General features: G+C 46.7%; 1 protein-coding gene across 2 annotated transcripts in view; it reads right to left on the reverse strand.

Annotated features, from left to right (window-relative positions):
- Positions 1-2,858: 2,858 nt before the first annotated feature.
- Acly (ATP citrate lyase) overlaps positions 2,859-22,542 on the reverse strand; it is a 47,963-nt gene continuing 28,279 nt past the window's right edge. For both annotated transcript variants that reach the window (XM_059271780.1, XM_059271779.1), the window contains 12 exons: positions 21,922-22,118; positions 20,736-20,817; positions 19,367-19,477; positions 12,748-12,875; positions 12,064-12,157; positions 10,433-10,587; positions 7,491-7,641; positions 7,213-7,356; positions 5,755-5,868; positions 4,746-4,828; positions 4,484-4,560; positions 2,859-3,828 (listed from right to left, as the gene is read on the reverse strand). In XM_059271780.1, coding sequence (XP_059127763.1) covers positions 3,734-3,828; positions 4,484-4,560; positions 4,746-4,828; positions 5,755-5,868; positions 7,213-7,356; positions 7,491-7,641; positions 10,433-10,587; positions 12,064-12,157; positions 12,748-12,875; positions 19,367-19,477; positions 20,736-20,817; positions 21,922-22,118 — 1,431 coding nt within the window. In that variant the 3' untranslated portion in view covers positions 2,859-3,733. The remainder of the gene's footprint in view (positions 3,829-4,483; positions 4,561-4,745; positions 4,829-5,754; positions 5,869-7,212; positions 7,357-7,490; positions 7,642-10,432; positions 10,588-12,063; positions 12,158-12,747; positions 12,876-19,366; positions 19,478-20,735; positions 20,818-21,921; positions 22,119-22,542) is intronic.

Here is a 22,542-nt window from a genome sequence, read left to right on the forward strand (position 1 = left end):
TAAAGACCCATCTGATTTGGTGCTGGGAGTCAAGTTGGGTTTCTCTGTGTAGCCTTGGCTGTCCTGCATCTCGCTCTGCCAGGCTGGCCTCGAAATCACAGAGATCCACCTGCCTCTGCTTCCTGAGTGCTGGGACTAAAGGTGTGCACCACCACCGTTTTGGCATACTCTTAACTCCTAAGCCATTTCTCCAGCTGGGGGAGATAAAGAAAATAACATTGTTATAAAGGTCAAAATGTAAACTATGTGTTTTATTTTTGCAACAGTGTCTATCATGTAGCCTAGGGTAGCCACAAACTAGCTGTGTAGTCGAGGATGACCTTGAATTCCTGATTCTTCGGTGACTGACTCCCTAGGGTTGGGATTATTCAAGTGTACCTGAGCACACCCAATTTAATATGAACGACGTAAGAAGTCTTGGCAGTTTAATCACCCCAGCACCAATAAATAAATCTAAAGAAAAAAATTATTTATTTTATGTAGGGGTATTTGCGTGGAGGACAGAGGACAATTTAATAGAGTCTGTTCTCTCCATTAGAGAATGGAACTTGAACCTGGGTCATTAGGCTTGGTGGCAGGCACCTTTACCCAATGAGCCATCTTCCCCGTCCACAAAACAAGTTTTGTCTTTTTTTTATTTATATGTGGGAGCATTCCCACCACAGCATGCATGGAGGTCAGAAGATAACCTGTGGAGGCAGTTCTCTCCTTCCGCTTTGTGGGCCTGGTGAGTCCAACTCAGATAGTCAGACTTGGTGGCAAATCCATCTACCTGAAGAGCCACCTTTTTTTTAAAAAAAATAATCTTTCCTTTTTTTAAAATTTATGTGTTTTGCCTGAATGTATGTCTGTGCACCATGTTCATACAGTGTTTTCTGAGGCCAAAAGAGGGTATCAGATCCCCAGAGACTGGGGTTACAGATCATTGTGAACTGTGGTGGCAGGAACCAAACCCAGGTCCTCTGGAAGAGCAGCCAGTGCTCTTAACTGCTGAGCCATGTCTCCAGCTCAAATCCTATTTTAAAGTTTTTTAAATTGTGTGTGTACAAGTGTACAGATCTGTGTGGGTGTCCAGAGAAGAAAAGAGTCTCAGATCCCTGGGAGCTGGAGTTACAGGCATTCATGTTGACAGCTGTGGGTGCTGGGATAGAAGTCCATCCTCTTAACTGCTGACCCATCTCTCCAGTCTTCAGAAATATATTTTCAAAAGGGAATAAAAAGACTTAGGACTTTGAGTCTTAGAGGGGTATGGTGCCACACATCTGTAATCCTAGCACTTGGGATGCTAGGACCATTTCCAGTAGTTCAGCCTGGGCTAGACTGTCTCAAAAATAAAGACTGTGCTTCAGCTAAGTGCATGAAGGTGAAGAGTTACTTACTAGAAATGGATATTGCCTACTTTAGAAGAGCACAGGATTAAATGAGGTAGTGCTAAATCAAATGTTTGCTGCATAATTGCCATTTCATATGTACTAAATAAAAGTGAATAAATAAATCAGCTCTCAGGAGGCAGAGGCAGGAGGATCTATGTGAGTTCCAGGACAGCCGGGGCTCCATAGAAAAACAAACAAAAACCACTTTGGGATTTTAAGGAAGGATGTGAAGTGTTTTAAAAAAAAACAAATAAAAGCCACTTTGGGATTTTAAGCAAGGATGTCAAGTGTCTTAATTTGATTTTCTTTTTACGTTTATTTGGTATAGGTATGTAGTGTAGTTGTGCATGGGTCCTGGCACACCCAGGGTTGGAGAACCTTCGGGAGTCCGTTCTTTCCTTCCACGAGGTCCCAGGCATCACATTCACATGGTCAGGCAGCTTATGTCTTCACCTGCTGAGCCATCTCGGCAGCCCTCAACTTGATTCTTAAATGTCACTGGTGTCTGTACAGAGGATGGCTTGTACCAGAACAAAGAGGAAATCAGGGCACCAATTAGCAAATATAGCTAGGTCAGAGGAGAGTTCAAGGGTAAACCCACAGAACTTGGAGCCCAGGAGAGCAGAAGGGAGACTCTAGCCTCTGGCTTGAGGAATGACTAATTACCACTAATTGAGAAAGTGGGAAGTGCAGATTGGAAGTGGACTTTTCATAAGCTCGTGTTTTAGTAGCTTTTTCTTTCCTTTTTGAAGATTTAAAACAAAAGACTTTAAATTATGTATATGTGTCTCTACATATGGGTATGTGCACATGAGTGAAGGTGTCCTCAGAGGCTAGAGGTGTAGGATCCCTTGGAGCTGGAGTTACAGATGGTTGTGAACAGCCTGACATGGTTCTGGGAACTGAACTCGGGAAGAGCAGCACGTGCTCTTAACCATCAAGCCATCTCTCCAGATCAGCTTTTTCTTTTTTAAAGACAGGTTTCACAGCCAGGTAGTGGTGGCACATGCTTTAATCTCAGCTCTCGGAAGGCAGAGGCAGGTGGATCTCTGTGAGTTCAAGGCCAGTCTGGTCTACAGAGTGAGTTCCAGGACACCCAGGGCTACACAAAGACACCCTGTCTTGGAAAAAAAAAAAAAAAATCAAACAACAAAACAGGTTTTACAGCCCTGGCTATCTAAAAACCTGGTAGGTGCCACATAGATCAGGCTGGCCTTGAACTCTGATCCCAAGTGCTAGAATTAAAGGTGCCACCAAGCCTAAACTTTAAGGTCTTTATGGCCTTTGAGGGTAGGGGCATGACTGGATATATATTGGCGTTTATATATATTTTTTTTTTTTTCAAGAGGTGGAGGTGGATTTTAAAATGCTAACACTAAGAGCTGGGTGTAGTGGTACATGCCTTCAATCTCAGCAGAGGCCGGGGCAGTCTATAGCTCCAGGATGGCTTTGTCTCAAAAGCAGATGACACAGAACAGCAATAAGTCACTGTTACTGTATAGTTTATTTAAACCAAACATGATAATACAGAGAAGAGACTGAGGTGGCAGCTACCCAGAATCTTTGTGGGTTACAGATGCAAACAGCTGTATGAGTCTTTGGACCCACACTTCAGTAACAGACAAATCAGCTGCGTAAACACAGAACATGAGACACAAGACATTTCACAGCTTTTTGCTCGCGTTTCCATTTTAAACACTCGTATGTTACAACTTTACATTTAAGTTACTACTCCACATATGGGTGACAATGGCTAAGGATGCAATGGTCCCACCCCTCCCCCTGACATAAGTAGACATTGATCCGTAACACAGAACATTTCAGTGGGATACTAAATAAACCCTTAACACATAACACAGAAAAAAAAGATCCTTAGAAATCAGATTAATACAGTGTTCTTCATGTTGCGTGAAGATGAATGGAAATTAGGACACCAGATGTCAGTGGGTCCTGTAGACAGACAGTATCTTGAAGTCTTAAAAGTTGCATTCCCTTCCTCCAAAGGAAAAACAATTTTTTAACTAATTAAAAAAAGAAAGCAACATCATAAGGCCCTAGAAGAATACTATTCTGACAGTGCTTAGATTCTTCCATATAATAGATACAGCAGGTAGCAGAGCAAATGTCACAAGTATTGGTTTTCAATTTCTATGCTTATATATATAAAAAAAAATACTAAGCTTCTTTGTGTGGACTGAATGGGTACTAGTCTGTAGGTGTTGGTCTTCCATGCCTGTACATCAATGGCTATATCTGTTCCAGGCCCAGCCTATGATGGACTCTGCTTCCAGCTGTCTGTCCATTATTACCCAGGAGGGAGCGCTTGTCTTCCTTTTACTACAGCAGGGTTCCTGACTCAGTTACATGCTCATGTGTTCCGGAAGAACATAGGAAATATCATCCCATGGGTGACGATACAGCCCCTGCTTCAGCCTCTTCTGATCAAGATAGTGCCCTAAAATGGAACCAGTGAATCTTTCATTAGTTTCATAAGCACGGTGAAGGGCAGAGGATGAGGAGGGAAATCTTCCTGACACACAAAATGTAGACACTGGGCGAAGGGATGTAGCTCTGTGGTAGGATCCTTGCCTAGCAGGTATGAAGCCCTCCCAGGATTTAACCCTCAGCACAGGGCACAGGAGGGTACAGTGAGGGCAGACAACAAAACCATTACACACACACACACACACACACACACACACACACCCCAGAAGAGGGCAGGAATTCCAGATCCATTCCATAGGGTAGGATCAGTCAGGCTTGGCAAAAAAAGAACTGCTAGACTGAATTCTACTTTTCTTAACTAGTAATGGAAACTATTCCCTGTAATAAAGGTAAGAAGAAAAGTTAGCTGGGCAGTAGTGGTGATGCTTTTAATCTCAGTACTTGGGGGGCAGAGGTAGGAGGATCTCTGAGTTTGAGGCCAGCCTGGTACAGAGTGAGATCCAGGACAGCCAGGGCTACACAGAGAAACCCTGTTTCAAAAAAATCCAAAGAGCGAGAAGAGAAACAGAATGATGGTGACGAATGTGACATCTGTGACAGACGTTCACACACAGGGGAAGAAGCACTATAGCAAACACAAACCCCCAAAACAACAGCCCACTCACCAATGAAGCCCATACTCCTTCCTAGCACAAAGATGCCATTGAGCGCTCCAATGTCAACATATTCATCAGCTTCTTCCCTAAAAGACACGAACAACTGGTGCTTTTACAGTGACTCCCAGGACCACCCGAAGAGACAGCACTCTTGCCCAGCCAGCAGCTGAACAGTGCCAGGGTGGAGAGTGAGTGCTATGGGTGGCAGGGCCAGAGGCAAGAAACAGCAACAAAAATCCACCAATGCTGGAGTGGAAGCCGAGACACTCACCGGGTGAAGGAGCCACAGTTCCTAAGCATGTCCACAAAGGCAACACCAATGAAACCATCCACGTTCAGGATAAGATTTGGCTTCTGGGAAAGCAAAAAATTCAGAGTTTCCTCATTTCTCATCTTTTCTCTGTTAGTTACTACCACTGTTATTACTACTATTACTATGATAGTTAATTTTGATAAATAACTTGATTGGGCTGAGAAGCTCCTGGGAGACCAGTAAAGCTCACGTCTGGGTATGTCTGTAAGAACTTTCCAGAGAGGCTTCGATACGGGGAGACCTGCTGTGACTGTGGGAAGCACCATCCCACAAGCTAGGAGCCCAAGTGGAGGGCAACGAGAGAGCTACTCTGTCCTGCCACCCCAGCCTGGGACCACTACAAGTCAGCACATCAATCCTCCCTGATGTGCTTCTGTAGGCATCTGACACAGCGGCGGGAATCGGCTAACATGATGACTGTGAATTCTGAAACCATTTTAAAAGGACCTATTTGAGCAGGGCGTAGAAGATGGACGGTATCCTCTATGAACAGTGACTTCAATGGCAACCTGTACTACACTAGCCCTCGTCTCAAAAGCAAAACAAAACAAAACAATCTCTGAAAGTAAGAAATGCAACCCGGGGCTGGAGAGATGGCTCAGCGGTTAAGAGCACTGGCTGCTCTTCCAAAGGTCCTGAGTTCAATTCCCAGCAACCACATGGTGGCTCACAACCATCTGTAATGAGATCTGGCGCCCTCTTCTGGCCTGCAGGAATATGTGCAGGCAGAACACTGTATACACAATAAATAAATAAATAAATAAATCAATAAATAATAAATAATCTTTAAAAACCACCACCACCACCACCACCTCACAGAACCTTCACTGCCCCTCTTAAGTTAATCAAATTGAAAAAGCCAACTGGTCAACCTCTTAAAGTAAGTAAGCAAGCAAGCAAGCCACCAAGTCAGTAAGTGAATAAAAAAAAAAAAAAAAAAAAAAAAAGAAATGCAACCCTTCACTACCTTTGAGGTGGTAATCTTCTCCACTTCCAGGGCATAATCAAGCAGCGGGGTGGCTGGGAAGTGCTGTTTGACGAAGTCCTTGAGGATCTGCACGCGCATATCTGGATTGTTTATCTAAAAAAGACCCAGTTACAGAAACACCCGCTTAGACATGGCAGGCAAAGGAATTGCTTGTGCTGTGTGGACAGAGCTGTACCTGTCTTATCCTGGAGCCAGCATGGGCCCTAACCTCTGTGTACAATTCCTTGTAGCACCCATAATGACAACTCTGGGAGGCAGAAGGACCTCCAAGACCCCTCACGTCTCATCTGGGCCTCAGAACAAGCTCTGTAGTGATCTCTTTGTTACAAGAAAGAATTGAGCCCCCCCCCCCCCCCCCAGATGTTCAGGAGTTAGCCAGTATCTGTACCGTTAGGCAGAGGGGGCTGGACTCAGCCATGTTCCACCCTGTGTCAGGTCTGGCCACAAGCCAGGCTGCCCACCAGCTCTGTCATCTAGTCAAGCTATAAAAAAATTCTACACATGCTGGGAACAAACGCACCCCAAAATCTTAGAAAAAAAATCCAGAACTGTGACACTGAAAAATGTTTTTTTTTTTTTTTTGGTCAATAAGCTAGGGTTATCTGGGAAGAGAAACCTCAAACGAGAAAATGCCTCTATCAGAATGGCCTCTAGGCAACTTTGTGGGAGCATTTTCTCGGTTAATAATTGATGTGGAAGGTCCAGCTACTGGGAGTGGTGCCCCCTGGTGGTCCTGGATTGTATAAGAAAGCTAGCTGACCAAGTCAGTAAATGGCGGTTCTTCCATAGCCTCTACTTCAGGCCCTGCCTTGAGTTCCTGCCCTGCCTTCCCTCAGGGATGGACTGGGACCTAAGAGTTGTAAGATGGCATAAACCCTTTCCCTCCCTAAGCTGCTTTCAATTGGATGATTTTTTTTTTTTTTTTTTTTTTTTTTTTGAGACAGGGTTTCTCTGTGTAGCCCTGGCTGTCCTCAAACTCATAGAGATCCACCTGCCTCTGCCTCCCAAGTGCTGCGATAAAAGGCGTGCAACACCACGACCTGGCTGATCAGGGTTTTTGTTTTTTTTTAAAATCACAGCAACTGAACCTAAGATGGGTGTAGTAGGGCATGCTTTTAGTTCCAGAACTTGGAAGGCAGAGACAGGAGGATCTCCGTGAGCTCAAGGCCAGCCTTCAAAAGGACAGTTTCAGGACAGCCAAGGCATGTAGAGAGATCCTGCCTCAAAGACCAAACAGAAGAGAGGAGGAGGAGGAACAGGAAAGCTAATTAAGATGGAGACCCCAAGGCTGACAGTGGGTGAGTGAGATGACTCAGAAACCCCCTAAATCCTAACATTAGTGACCTGAAAGGACATGCTATCAGGACATTCAGATGCCTGTCAGCCCTGTACAGGACCACACTAATTCCGTAGATCTTAATGGGAGCAACCACTCACCGACTTCACTCGGTGGCCGATGCCCATGATCAGTTTTCCTTCCTTCTTCATCTTGTTCACAAACTCCATGGGGATAATGCCACTGTCAAATGCTTTACTGAACATCTTCGCTGCTGCATCCAAGGCACCCCCAAACCGATCTCCCTGCAGGAGAAACAAACCCAGGATGTCCTGAACAGCATCTGGCCTGGGGTTTAGCCAGGGGCTCCTAGAAGGAGCCTGCTGCATTTAGGCAGCATGATGCCAAAGCTGTTACCTCCCAGGAAGTCCAGACTTACGATGGTGAGCAGCCCTGAAGTGAGGCTGGAGACCAGGTCCTTTCCAGCCCGAGCACAGATGATGGTGTTATGGGCCCCAGAGACAGCTGGCCCGTGATCAGCTGTCACCATCAGGCACATCTCAATGAACTGGCAGGAATACTTGGGTAACCTACAGGAGGGCACACAGAGGGACAGGGAGAACAAAGTCCAGGAGCTTTGATGACAAGGGCACACTTTCTTCCACAGCCTGATACTACTGCCAATTCCAAGTCAAAGCCTTCCTGATTCCTGCAGTTACTAAACACTGCAGAACACAACATTATCACTGAACCATCTTTCTGCCCATCAAAGGTTTCTGAATGTTCAATGACCAAAGCTAATCCAATCACCTTGTAATGAATCTGCAGTGCTTGCCCATGTTGCTCCTCATGACTTCACTGCAGCCTTTGCTCTGAACACATAATTTGCACACTGTGCTGTGCACAAGCAGGCCTACTTACTGTACAACACCAACAAATGCTGCCTGAGACCCTTGGCTCTGACTTGAGGCTACGGGACATTATGAACTGCTGCTTTTACTATACATACAAAAACTTTCTCTTTTCTTCCCAAAGATTTATTTATTACATACACAGTATTGTGCCTGCATATACGCCTACACACCAGAAGAGGGCACCAGACCTCATTATAGATGGTTGTGAGCCACCATGTGGTTGCTGGGAACTGAACTCAGGACCTTTAGGAAGAGTAGCCAGTGCTCTTAACCCCTGAGCCATCTCTCCAGCATAAAACTTTCTCCTCTTAAGAGACATAAATGCCAGGCGGTGGTGGCTCATGCCTTTAATAACAGCCCTAGGGAGGCAGAGGCAGGCAGTCTAAGTTCAAGGCCAGCCTGGTCAACAGAGCGAGTTCCAGAACAGCCAGGGCTACACAGAGAAACCCTGTCTCAAAAAAAGAAAAAAGACAGAGAAAGAATATGGAAAAGAGAGACATTTAGTATTTTTCTCGAATCATCCCTAGTATGTAAATATCAATGAGTATATCTTTGCATTGTGTTATATCAAAATGTTTGACTTTAAAAATTGCTGTCTGAATTTCATAAAAAGTTGTTAAATCAATTTTGGTTTGGGTTTAGGATGGAATTTCCAACAATTTCTGAACTAGTCCTGAACATACTTTTGTCATTTGGTAGTACATAGTCACCCAAAGTGGTGTTCTCAACATTGACAACTATAAAATCAAAATAGTAATCAACTCTGAAAACACTGAAGATGTCCCATATCCTCCTGTACCATTAAATATTCAGCCCAAATTTAATTATTTGGTGTGTGCATGTAGGGTATGTACATGCATGAAGATGCCAGAGGAAACCTTACTTACTTACTTACTTACTTATTCTGAGACTGTCTCACTACGGCCTTGGCCATCCTTGCCTCTGCTGGGATTAAAGTGTGTGTACCACCGCACCCTGCCATCACTTTGTTTTTTGAGACAGGGTCTCTCACTGAGCTCGAAGCTCACATCTCAGTTAAGACTGGCTAGCTAGTGAGTGCCTGGGGTCCCCCACCTATTCCCTCATCCTCCAGCACTGGGGCTACAGGGTCATGCAGCTGTGCCCAGCTAGGAATTTGAACTCAGGTCCTTTTCCTTTCACAGTAAGTAAGTGCTCTTACCCACTGAGCCATCTCCCCAGCCCAAGACTAAATTCTTTTTTTTTTTTTTTTTTTTCCGGTTTTTCGAGGCAGGGTTTCTCTGTGTAGTTTTGCGCCTTTCCTGGAACTCACTTGGTAGCCCAGGCTGGCCTCGAACTCACAGAGATCCGCCTGGCTCTGCCTCCCGAGTGCTGGGATTAAAGGTGTGCGCCACCACCGCCCGGCACAAGACTAAATTCTTTATGTAAAAATAAACAAGTAAATTTATCTCATGGGTATACAAATTTGCTCATCTTTAACAAGTGGTAAAATTATACATATCGCAGAGAATTGTTCTATAATAAATTCATTATCAGTAAATATTTGATTTGTACACCTATTTTATAGCTCTACAGACCTGGAATTACACAAAAGCTTCAAGGGTGCATTCCTTTAATCCCAGCACATGGGAGGCAGAGGCAGATGGATCTCTGTCTGATTTGAGGCCAGCCTGGTCTACAGAGTGAGACCCTATTTTAAAACGATAAAAAAAAAAAAGTCAAAATTTAAAAAAAAAAAAAAAAAAAGTGGGTAAAAGGGGTTACCAGCCAAAAAAGTTTCAGACACCTTGGTGGTCAGCATGAGTTTCTGTAACGGGATTTGGTCTACACCTATGTCTCTCCACACGCCTGCTACCAGAGGGGAGATGCAGCCCCTGTCCCACACATCCTGCAGTGTTCAATCTCCCCACTAACGGTCAAGGGCCAAGTCTAGAGAGTATACAGAGAAACCTGCTCAGGGACTACACCCTGAGTTTGTCCAGGGAAGGCCTAGACCATGACTGCAGCGTCTCTGCAGGCACAGGCGTGACAGAACCCAGGGCTTTCACATGAACATCCTCCAGGGCTGTGTGACCACACATCTGCTGCCTTGCCCAGCTGTCAGCACCAGGGAGGACTGACCTCAGGAGCGATGGGAAGCACAAACATCTACAATTCAGGCTGATGAGAGACGCACAATTTGCTGGGAGGAAATCAGCACGTCTGGGGCTGCTCTGCAGCTTTCTCAGGTGCACTGGTTAAGCTCACATCTGTCCAGATGCTGACCTTGAGGTCACTGTAACTGTCCCATTTCTTGAAAAGGTCTCAAGGCCTCTCCTGAGGCCACTCATTTTCCCTTTCTCGGTTTACAGTGGCCTTCTTGTCCTTTCAGTTGGTCTGAGGCCACATAACTGATGACACTGCTCAGTCTGCCCACCCCAACTCCTGTGTCAGAGGAAGAACATGACTCTGAGCCCAGCACCCTACCACCCTGCTCATAGTGCCTCACCTTCTCTGGAACCAGAGGAGGCCGAGGACGCCACCAATGCCCATCTCTTCCTTGAAGACCTCAGTAATGGGCATGCCTGCATAAATGAGCTCCTGTCCTCGCTCATCACAGATGCTGGTCATGAATGAGGCGGGTTTGCGGATCAAACCCAGCTCCTGAGCAGACAGGGACAGAGAGACATAGGGTTTTGGTGACCATCAGAGACTTTTTTCCAAGACAGATAGCTGTCTGTGCTCTCAGAACAACAATGTCCCAGGAATGTCTTGGCCACTCTGAGGGCCAAGCAGCAACAAATACACAGAGAAATTCTTTTCAACAAGTAGTGGCTAGCACGCCTTTAGTCCCAGCACCTAGGAGGCAGAGGCAGGTGGATCTCTGAGTCTGAGGCCAGCCTGTCCTACAGAGCAAGTTTTAGGACAACCAGGACTACACAGAGAAACCCTGTCTTGAAAAACCAAACCAAACAAACAAACAAAAAAAAAGTGGAGGCCAGGCATGGTGGTGCACATCTTTAATCCCAACACTCTGGAGGCAGAGGCTGGTGGATTTTTGATTTCAAGTCTAGCTGGGTCTACACAGCAAGAGTTTCAGGACTGCCAAGACTACTTAGCAAGCCTGCCCATAATGTGCCTTTTACTTAATGGAGCTGAACTCCATGGACAATCTAGTTAATTCCTTTTAACTGCTATGTGGCACCTAGTCATAATGCCACCATCCTTTGATAATCTTTCATGATAAACAACACTAAATAACATCACCACCACCACCACCACCACCACCACCCCCACCCTGAGATAAGGTTTCTCTGTGTCATTTTGGTGCCCGTCCTGATCTCACTCTGTAGACCAGGCTATCCTCGAACTCACAGACATCCGCCTGGTTCTGCCTCCTGAGTGCTGGGATTAAAGGTATGTGCCACCGCCACCACCCAGCATAAAATTCTTAGTTATATTCCTTTGTATGTCCTAGGAAAGCATTTCTTAGAAGTAGCTTTCCAGACACAAAATTGCTGGGCCATGAGGCATCAACACTTTCCCCCTTTTCCTTTTTTGAGACAGGATGTCATGTTTCCCAGGCTAGCCTAAAAACTATGTAGCCATAGGATGACCAGGAACTTTGATCCTCCTGCCACTCCCTCCTGAATGCTGGCTCTGAGCACCTAGAAGATGACTCCTTCCAACACCAGGTAAACACATGTGGGGCTGTGTTGCCCATTCTGTCACCTGACCTGGAAATAAAACTGGGGACAGTTCTAGCTACAGCAGTACATGGCATCCAAGGGTTAATGAAAGAGCTTTCTGATGCTTCTCTGATGGAGAGGCTTGGCATGGTTGCTCTAAATAGTTTAAAAGGGACCTGGTTTCCAGGAACTCAAACAAAATCACCTTAAAATTCACCAACTTAAAGCTGGGCATGGTGACACAAGCCTCTAATCCCAGCACTCAGAAGGCAGAGGTAGGCAGTCTCTGAGTTTGAGGCTATCCTGGTCTACATAGCAAGTTTTAGGACTGTGGATATCATGTCTTAAACACACACACACACACACACACACACACACACACACACACACACTCCAAAAAAAAAAAAAAAAAATCTACCTTAGTCTTCTAAGAAACACCCATGACACTTACCCTGGCCCAAGAGTAGTCCATGGGCACTGTTGGAGGTGGCACTTCCTGAGCAGGTACAATGGCTCCTTTGGCCACAAGATCTTCATACACGGACCTGGGGGGCAGGAAGAGGCAGGAGATGTTATTGTTCATGTAGATATCATTATTCTAGGCTCTAGCCCAACACTGCAGGCTTCCTCAGCTGTCGGTATCCTATTCTTACCAGCTGGATCCCAAGAACTTAATGAGAAACATTACGGCCCAGACTAGTCTTGTTCCCACCATTTAGCTCTCTTTCTCTGGATAAAGCTTCATAGAAAGCTGAATCTGGGGATGATGGGAAAAGAGCTAAGGACAGCCAAGGCAGATTCAGGAGATAGAAATAGAAAGTGAACATCTAATAACTCTGTCAACCAGAAGTGATATTTAGGATGACGCCTTCTAAACATGTCCAAGCCCATGTCTCATTTATAGCCACCAGCAATCAGCCAAGCAGGTAGCCTCAGAAACCAAATGACCAGCCTGATTGGTCAGGACCTGATTAAACTAAAACCAAACAAAAGCCAAGAAAAAGATGGTTTTCCCTACAGTGCAACTGAGCCCAAGTGGAACCAAGGGTATCTGGATGCCCCTGTGCTAGAGGGGCTGTTACCCTTAGGAGGGATCGGGAAAGGGTGGGGAGATCACATCCTGCCCACTTCTTACTGAATGATTTCTCCAAGCTCATCGAAGCTTCGGGGTACAAACACTCCTGCCTCCTTCAAGGCCTGGTTCTTGGCTACTGCGGTTTCAGAAGCCTGGTTGGCACAAGCTCCAGCATGGCCAAACTGGACCTGGAGAGAAGAGAACAGCTTTACTGGGCTTGTTACTCCTCCAGGAACGAGCAAAGGGTCTTGGGAAACATTTGCACTGGTTACAGGCTGGCCTGTGCCAAATGCTTCACACGTTCCTGCCTTCAAGCCTTTAGAACAGGTAGCTGAATAGGTAAGCTGGGCAATTCTCACATCATAGATGTGGAAATGGAGGCAGAGGGGAAATTCGCTTCCTCAAGGTCATACACACAGTGTGTACTAAGGCCAGGATACAAGGCTGTCACTCCAACTCCAAGATCATCCTCTCCATAGGAGCCGTGTTTGGTATCCCTGTGGCCAGTGGTCAGAGGGATGGGAAGGAGGGTTAATTCTCAGCAACAGCCTTGCGTTCAGAAGAGTTCATGGGAAAGCACAGATTCCAAGCTTTTTAAGAAGTTGGGGTTTACATCAGTAGGCTCACATCCCCATAGAACAATAGCACTTGCTGCTGCTTTTTGACCATGGGTTGGAGTAAGGTGTATAGCCAATGAAAGAGGACCAGGAGGGGAGAGAATACCCAGCAGATCGCTCTGTCAAGGCTCAGCTCTGTCAGGCTCAGCGGGTAAAAGTGCCTGCCACCAAGCCTGACAATAGTGGAAAGAACTGACTCCTTCAAGTTGTCCTTTTACCCTCTTGTGAATGTCAACACACACACACACACACACACACACACACACACACACACACACACTCACACTCTCTCTAAATGTAATTAATTTTTTAAAAAGAGCTAAGTGGGAATCAAGTAACTAGGGAAATAAATTAATGAGACATCTGGTACAGAACTCTGACTTTGGATGGGACAGGGTGAGCAATTGTATTAGCATCTAATCTGTGCGACCAATGCTCCCCCCCCACCAAGCACTTTCTAAGAGCTTCCTCATTTGATGCTCTTTCTGGAGCCTACTAGTGTTTCCTCGAGGACTAAGTAACTGGCCACAGTCACACAGGTAGCACCGGAACCCAGGCAATTTTGGTTTCAGTCTGTGTTCTTGCAGATTTAAATGATCAAAAGAGCTTCAGTGCTGTAGTTTGTTAAAAAGATTAACAATGCCTTCTCTGTAGGACTTCTACTGTCTGCCTAGGTGGATGGCTGGGAATGGGTGATTCTGTACTCAGAAAATCTGGGGCTGGAAAGTGAATCAGGATTTTCATAGGAGATTCTTCCTGCTGAGCTGCTTGGGTTGACCTTGAAATCCTGGGCTCAGTAGCATGTGCATACTATTACATCTGAATAAACACATCTTTAAATTCCAGATTTCTCAAAAAATTAAAACCCAAGTTTCTAAAAGGGAAAAAGGCTGGGTGGTGATGGCCTTTAGTTCCAGCACTTGGGAGGCAGAGCCAGGCAGATCTCTGTGAGTTTGAGGCCAGCCTGGGCTACTGTGGTGATATTTTATTTGTGCTTTAATAAAGCTTGCCTGGAGATCAGAGGAAAAGGTCAGCCTTTTTTTTTTTTAATTATGTATACAGCATATACACCTGCAGGCCAGAAGAGGGCGCCAGATCTCATTACAGATGGTTGTGAGCCACCATGTGGTTGCTGGGAATTGAACTCAGGACCTCTGGAAGAGCAGTCAGTGCTCTTAACCTCTGAGCCATCTCTCCAGCCCACGGTCAGCCATTTTAAGTAAACAAGAAGTCAGGCAACACACGCCCTTAATCCGATCACTCATCAGGCAGGGTGTGTGTGTGTGTGTGTGTGTGTGTGTGTGTGTGTGTGTGTGTGTGTGTTTTCAAGGCCATACTCGGCAACAGAGCCAAGCGTGGTGACGTACACCTTTAATTCAGTACCAACCATAGAGACCTGGAGGTCTGTACAGACAGACAGCGACAAGGAAGTGAGGTAGCTTGGCTAAGATAGCCAATGAGAGGGCAGAACAGCAAGGCAATAAAGGCTTGGGTAAGACAGGAAGTAGCTTGAATTTGGAAGCTGCAGAGTTGGTGAGGTAAGGTTGGTTGGTGGCTTCTCTATTTCTCTGATCTCCCTAAGACTTTCACCCCTATATTTGGCTCCATGTTTTTTTATTTAATAAGACCATTTAGAAATTCATGTACAGTCTACAGAGCAAGATCCAGGACAGGCACCAAAACTACACAGAGAAACAAACTCTGTCTTGAAAAAACAAACAAACAAAAAACCCCAAACAAACAAAAACAAAAACAAAAACAAGGGGGAAAAAGAATAACAGACAGCATTTCCCTGACTTAAAGCAGCCCTGTCTCTCCAATGGGCTGGGTGTCTGCTTTGAAAACCTGTGTTTTGAGAACCACATTTGTAAAAGTGCCACTTTAACAAGGCTCCATTTCCAGTTCCTGTATTTTTAAAGATTCATTATTTTTTAGTATATGAATATTTATTTAACCTGCATGTGCACATGTGCACCACGTGCACGCAGCAGCCAGAAGAGGGCAGCATGACCCTTGTGACTGGAGTTAGAGAGGGCTATCAGCTGTCATGCAGGTGCTGGGAATTGAACCTGGGCAGAGCAGTCAAGTGTTCTCCCCAGCCAGTTCCCAGCTCTTAACTATTTCTTCCAGTAGCTGCCTCCAGTGTGCCAATCAGTGGACACTCCTCCAGTGTGCCAATCAGTGGACACTCCTCCAGTGTGCCAATCAGTGGACACTCCTCCAGTGTGCCAATCAGTGGACACTCCTCCAGTGTGCCAATCAGTGGACACTCCTCCAGTGTGCCAATCAGTGGACACTCCTCCAGTGTGCCAATCAGTGGACACTCCTCCAGTGTGCCAATCAGTGGACACTCCTCCAGTGTGCCAATCAGTGGACATTCCTCCAGTGTGCCAATCAGTGGACACTCCTCCAGTGTGCCAATCAGTGGACACTCCTCCAGTGTGCCAATCAGTGGACACACTCCTCCAGTGTTCCAATCAGTGGACATTCCTCCAGTGTGCCAATCAGTGGACATTCCTCTTTCTGAAACTAAGAGACTGACCTGCTCAAGAATTCAGATCAACTGCTAGCTGAACAGTCACTGTACTAGTCGATATCTGTGTAACCTTGCAGTGTCATACAAGAATTCTGAAATTACTTTGAGGTCGTGCACGCCCCATGGGGAATGCCTACAGGATCCAAAGGATGAGGTGCTGATCCCGTGGATGCATCCTCAGCATGGTCAGGACAGGGAAAAACAGGCAGAGAGCACAGAGAAGTGGAATTACTCTGGGAGGAAGGAGAATGGGAAGCAGCTTCACCAGTGAGAGGTTGGAAGAGTCACCAAGGTCCTAAGCATGCCAGGCCTTTACAGTCACTTCTGTTTTGGCTTAGTGGTGTACACACGTATGCACACATGCATGTCCATGTGGGGGTCAGAGACTGATAATGGGTATCTGCCTCAATCACTCTGCATTATTCTTTGAGACAGCATTTCTCACTGAACCTGAAGATCACCTATTAACCTAGACTGGCTGGCCAGTGAACCTAAGGATCTGCCTGTCTCCATCTCACTGGCTCTGGGGTTACAGGTGTGTACCACTCACTGTATCAAGCTTTTATGTGGGTGCTGGGGGCCCAGACACTCCAGCCTTTGTTTTGCTTTTTTACCATGTGACCCATATTAGCCTGGAACTTGTAATCCTCTGAAATGCTGATTCGTCATGCTCGGCTCCAGTCACTTTCATTTAAATCATCCCCAAACCCAATTTTACAGCTCGGCGAATGGAAGCACAGATGCACTGACTGACTTGCCAGGTCATAGGGCCAGTGACCTCTGAAGGGTGGGCAGGATTCTGGACCACCTTCGCCCCCTTTGCTTACTTGGAAGAAAAAAATCCACATAGTTCACATTCACAAAACAGATCATATTTAAAGCTTTTAGAATACCCTGTCCTAAGATTGACTGTGCCTTGAGCTCCTTTTATAGTGAAGATCTACATCACTCTCTCAGGCCTGCCCATTTTTCTGGTACATAGATATACAAGGTGACCATATCCTCCCAGTACACAGATACGCATGATGACTGTCTCCTCCCAATGTGCACTAGGCTACTTCCATCTTTCACCATTACAAGGTCACAGGGATGACCCTAGTGCACATCCTTTGAAGCATCATTCAGGTCCATAGGATGTGCAGCGGAGACGCTCCTCCAGAGATGTGCAGCTCCAACAGCCACTGTGAGGTGTGCAGGAGAATAGTTTATAGGTGAAAAGCTTCACTGCTGGGCTAGGGATATGTAAGGCACATGCCAGCATGTGAGGCCCTGGGTTCGATTACCCCTCCTCCTCCACTGCAGAAGCACCATTGCTGTAGAAGCCTGGAAGCCAAGCCTTCTCTATATACACACAGCAAGCATCAAGGACGCCACGGGCTGTTCCACACTGCTGATAAATGAACTGGTTGACTTATTGTTTTGTTTTGATTCCCTGAGACAGGGTTTCACTATGTACCTCTGGCTGTCCTGGAACTCACTACATAGGACAGGGTGGCCTCGAACTCACAGAGATTCGCCTGCCTCTGCCTCCCAAGTGCTGGGATTAAAGGTGTGCCCAGCTATCCTGCACTTTATTTTTATCATCATGTGATTGGCCATCTTCACAATAGAGGACTGTCTTAAGCTGGAGCCCCAAACTCTGAAGTCTGCTTCCACAACTCAGAAGCTCAGCAAACATGTATCACCCCAGGCTTATCATCCCTGTCTCAGCCCTCTAACAGACCCATCACATCTCCCTCTCTCAGCCCTCTAACACACCCATCATCCCCCTTTCTCAGCTCTCTAACACACCCATCATCCCCTGTCTCAGCCCTCTAACACACCCATCATCCCCCTTTCTCAGCTCTCTAACAGACCCATCATCCCCTGTCTCAACCCTCTAACAGACCCATCATCCCCTGTCTCAGCCCTCTAACAGACCCATCATCCCCTGTCTCAGCCCTCTAACAGACCCATCATCCCCTGTCTCAGTCCTCTAACAAGCTCATCATCCCCCTGTCTCAGCCCTCTAACAGACCCATCATCCCCTGTCTCAGCCCTCTAACAGACCCATCATCCCCTGTCTCAGCCCTCTAACAGACCCATCATCCCCTGTCTCAGCCCTCTAACAGACCCATCATCCCCTGTCTCAGTCCTCTAACAAGCTCATCATCCCCCTGTCTCAGCCCTCTAACAGACCCATCAACCCCTGTCTCAGCCCTCTAACACACCCATCATCCCGTCTCAGCCCTCTAACACACTCATCATCCCCCTTTCTCAGCTCTCTAACACACCCGTCATCCCCTGTCTCAGTCCTCTAACAAGCTCATCATCCCCCTGTCTCAGCCCTCTAACAGACCCATCATCCCCTGTCTTAGTCCTCTAACAGACCCATCATCCCCTGTCTCAGCCCTCTAACAGACCCATCATCCCCTGTCTCAGCCCTCTAACAGACCCATCATCCCCTGTCTCAGTCCTCTAACAAGCTCATCATCCCCCTGTCACAGCCCTCTAACAGACCCATCATCCCCTGTCTCAGTCCTCTAACACACTCATCATCCCCCTTTCTCAGCTCTCTAACAGACCCATCATCCCCTGTCTCAGCCCTCTAACAGACCCATCATCCCCTGTCTCAGTCCTCTAACAAGCTCATCATCCCCCTGTCTCAGCCCTCTAACAGACCCATCATCCCCTGTCTCAGCTCTCTAACAGACCCATCATCCCCTGTCTCAGCCCTCTAACAGACCCATCATCCCCTGTCTCAGCTCTCTAACAGACCCATCATCCCCTGTCTCAGCCCTCTAACAGACCCATCATCCCCTGTCTCAGCCCTCTAACAGACCCATCATCCCCCTGTCTCAGCTCTCTAACACACCCATCATCCCCTGTCTCAGCTCTCTAACACACTCATCATCCCCCTTTCTCAGCTCTCTAACAGACCCATCATCCCCTTTTCTCAGCTCTCTAACACACCCATCATCCCCTGTCTCAGCCCTCTAAGAGCTGGATTCACAAGTATACCACCACTCAATAGCCCAGCATGTCATCTTTACTTTTGGGGTGGGCAAACAAGTGCCACAGTATGAATGTGGAGGTCAGAGAGTTTGCTCCTTCCACCACACACATTCTGGGGGTTGCACTCAGGTGGTCAGGATTGATGACAGGCACCTTTACCCACGTAGTGATCTCACAACCCAGAATGTCATCTTAATACATCAAGAACAATTCCCTCTCCACTCTCCCACAGGGAGTCCCTAACATGACCTTCTAGTCTAAGCCCAGGCTATATCCTCTCCCTCCTCACCCTCCTTCTGTCAGAACTCAGTGCCTCCTCTAGGCCTTAACCTGCTGACGAATGTGCAGAGCGAGAGTCCAAATGAGATAAGCTCCTGGCAAGCTGAACTCGGGCTTGACTTTGTAGTCACAAAGCAGGCAGTACAGGCTTCTTGAAGGAATTAGCTGCTTAATGTGATGACGTATGGTTCACCTCAGATACCCTCTTCTGCAGCCTCATTTTGTACTCACTAGTGGCCTGCCCCACTCATACCTCAGAGGAGAACATGGTGGCACACGTCCCGATGCACCAGCAGACCACTGGCTTGGTGAGGCGGCCCTCCTTGATGCCCCGGCAGATCTTATACTCCTCTGTGCCCCCTATCTGTAAAGGAACGGGGGACGAGAAAAGGCCCACAAGTTAGTGGAATCCGCTCCACGTCTTCCTAGGACCAGCCCTACAGCAGGAAGAACTGCCCACATAACATAGGACAAAACCATTACATAAAGAAAGAAAGAATAGTAAAAACTTAAAAAGCCCACAAAATTCCATGAGGTAAAATAAAAGCTGGCTATAAAACCAGGGAACACAAACTTGGGCTACGTAACAGAGAGCAAGTTCAGTTTCCATCTGAAAAGTTCATCCTAGGTACATAAATTACAAAAAGATAGTATGTGTCTTGAGGAAGTTCCTGGGTGTCCAGAGTATGTGATGATGTAGGATTAGACCCACTCAGAAGAAATGGGCTTACACAACTCTCCTGGAGTTTAAAAAAATGCCCTCGCAGAGGCTGGAGAGATGGCTCAGCAGTTAAGAGCACTTGCTGACTTGGAGGACTTGGGTTTAGTTCCTAGCACCCAAATGGTGGCTCACAATCACTTGTAACTCCATTTGCAGGGGATCTAACACCCTCCCTGACTGCTGCAAGCAAGAGGCACACACATGGTGTACAGACGCACAGAGGCAAAATACTCATATATATAATATTAAAAAAAAAAAATCCAAGCTGGGCAGTGGTGGAATTCACCTTTAATCTCAAAACTCGAGAGGCAGAGGCATGCAGATCTCTGAACTTGAGGCCAGCCTGGGCTACAGAGTGAGTTCCTGGGCTACACAGAGAAACCCTGTCTTTGAAAAACCAAGTAAAGGGGCTGGAGAGATGGCTCAGAGGTTGAGAGCACTGGCTGTTCTTCCAGAGATCCTGAGTTCAATTCTCAGCAACCACATGGAGGCTCACAACCATCTATAATGAGATCTGGTGCCCTCTTCTGGCCTGCAGTCATACATGCAGACAGAATACTGCATACATAATAAATAAATCTTAAAAAAAAAAAAAAAAAAAAAAAAAGTAAAATAAAAAATCCAAAAGTTAAAAAAGAAAATGCCCTCACTCTCTACCTATCCTCCCCACCAGGTAGAGAGAGACCATGGCCAGAGGGAACAGAGTGCCACCTTCACTGGTGCTCAGCACCAACAGTGCCAACTCTAAGCCCCAGAGTCTCTCGGGATGCATCACCAGGACTTTCACTTTAAGCTATGAAGTGTCAAAGTGCTTGGGTTTTCAAAAACACAAATCATAGACTACATTTATAATCAAAAGGGGACCCGCCCCCAAAAAGCAACATCAGCATCAACAACTCACTTCCCCAAGAACTACAATCATCTTGACTCCTGGGGTGTCCTGGTAACGTAGCACATGATCCATGAATGTGGAGCCCGGGTACCTGTAGAGAGTCGGGAGAACAGAGGATCAGGAGACAGCCTGGGGAGGTGTGGGCACACGTGAGAAGCACCCACAAGGAACACTGGATTGCTCATGGGTATGATGCCCAGGACTGATGCAGAAGCTCCAGGCTAGTGGAGGCAGGCGGGAGAAGCCAGGAGCAAGTGGAGCAGACCAGGGGAGTGGAAGAGACAGACAGAGGAAGTCCAGAGCAGTTAGTTCCTTTGGGGAGTAGAAGTCCCAAAGAAACCTGTGTGGCAGTCTTTTTCTCGGAGGGGAGGGGATGTGTTTCTCTGTGTAGCCCTGGCTGTCCTGGAACTTGCTCTGTAGGCAAGGTTACCTTTGAACTCAGATATCCACCTATGAGTGGCTGGAGGGAACCCAGTCCCTGTGTGCTGCCTGCTCAGCACTTCAGCAAGGCTTCCTTCTCCTAGGCATCCAGTCTGACAGGGTCTGGCAGTCACAGACATAGGCAAGGTAACTATCTCCCAGCAGCCTTTGAGCCCCCAGCCAGATGACTGCAGTGATTACAGTGAACAGCAATGGCTAATGTTTCTTTGGACATACTGTGACAGCCATTGCTGTGTTACTCTAGTGATGACCTACTGTGCAGTAGTCCCTTAACAAAATTCAGGATAACCACTAACTAAAAGTAACACCTACTGAGCACCTACTAAGTGCTAGGCCCTGTGTTAGTCACTTTATTAGACCTTGCTTGGTCCTCCCAATGACCTCATGAGGCGAGACATTTATTTTATGCATTTAATAGGCAGTGGCGCTGGAGGTCGAAGGAGTTAATCTGTCCATACAGCCCCCGCTGGGAAACTGAGATTTGAACCTATTTGCTATAGCTTCAGAACTGGCCCTCTTAACCCCTGTACTCTGCTGCTCCCCAACTTCCCACTCACATTCAGCATCCAAGCCCTGAAACAGCTTTCAAAACCCAATTCTCTACAGTTTCTATTTTCTAGTCCTGAGATAAGAAGAGTCTCCATTTAACGGACTCACATAGCTTTACTAGGGGGCCAGCGCTCAGGCAGTAAGTGACATACCACGCATGTTGCCCAGCTACCCAACTCCACTGTGGCAGATTCCCAGATATTACCTGTCCCCGCCGATGGCCACACCCTCATAGACACCATCTGTGGTCCGAGAGATGATATTGTTGAGTTCGTTAGACATGCCTCCAGACCGTGAGACATAGGCCACACTGCCTGGGCGGTACAGTTTGGAGGCCAGGATGTTGTCCAGCATCCCACCAGTGTTCCCAATCTTAAAGCATCCAGGCTTGATGCCCCCAACCTGCAGAGACAGAAACAGCAGTTCAGAACACAGGGTGCAAGAGGAACCACATAGCACCATTTTACCTGCCCTTGCCTCTGGCCTGAGTGGAAAGAAAGTGGCTGAAAGAATTACACTCGCCCATAAAGAACCTCTTCTCTCTCTTAGAAGACACTGCAAGGCTTGTATGTAAAATGTGGCTCTAGGGTTTAAGATTCGTGTATTTAACATTAAGTTGTCTCCCTTACTTCATGGGTTACAGCACCCAGCAAAGATGCATCACACAGCTGGGCCTCTCAGTGCACAATGACATGACATCTTTCTTTTCTTTTCTTTTTTTTTTTTCCTGGAGATGAGGACTGAACCCAGGGCCTTGCGCTTGCTAGGCAAGCACTCTACCACTGAGCTAAATCCCCAACCCCAACATCTTTCTTATAACACAAAC

This window comes from Peromyscus eremicus, chromosome 8a (assembly GCF_949786415.1).
Source record: "Peromyscus eremicus chromosome 8a, PerEre_H2_v1, whole genome shotgun sequence".
Lineage (NCBI taxonomy): Eukaryota > Metazoa > Chordata > Mammalia > Rodentia > Cricetidae > Peromyscus > Peromyscus eremicus.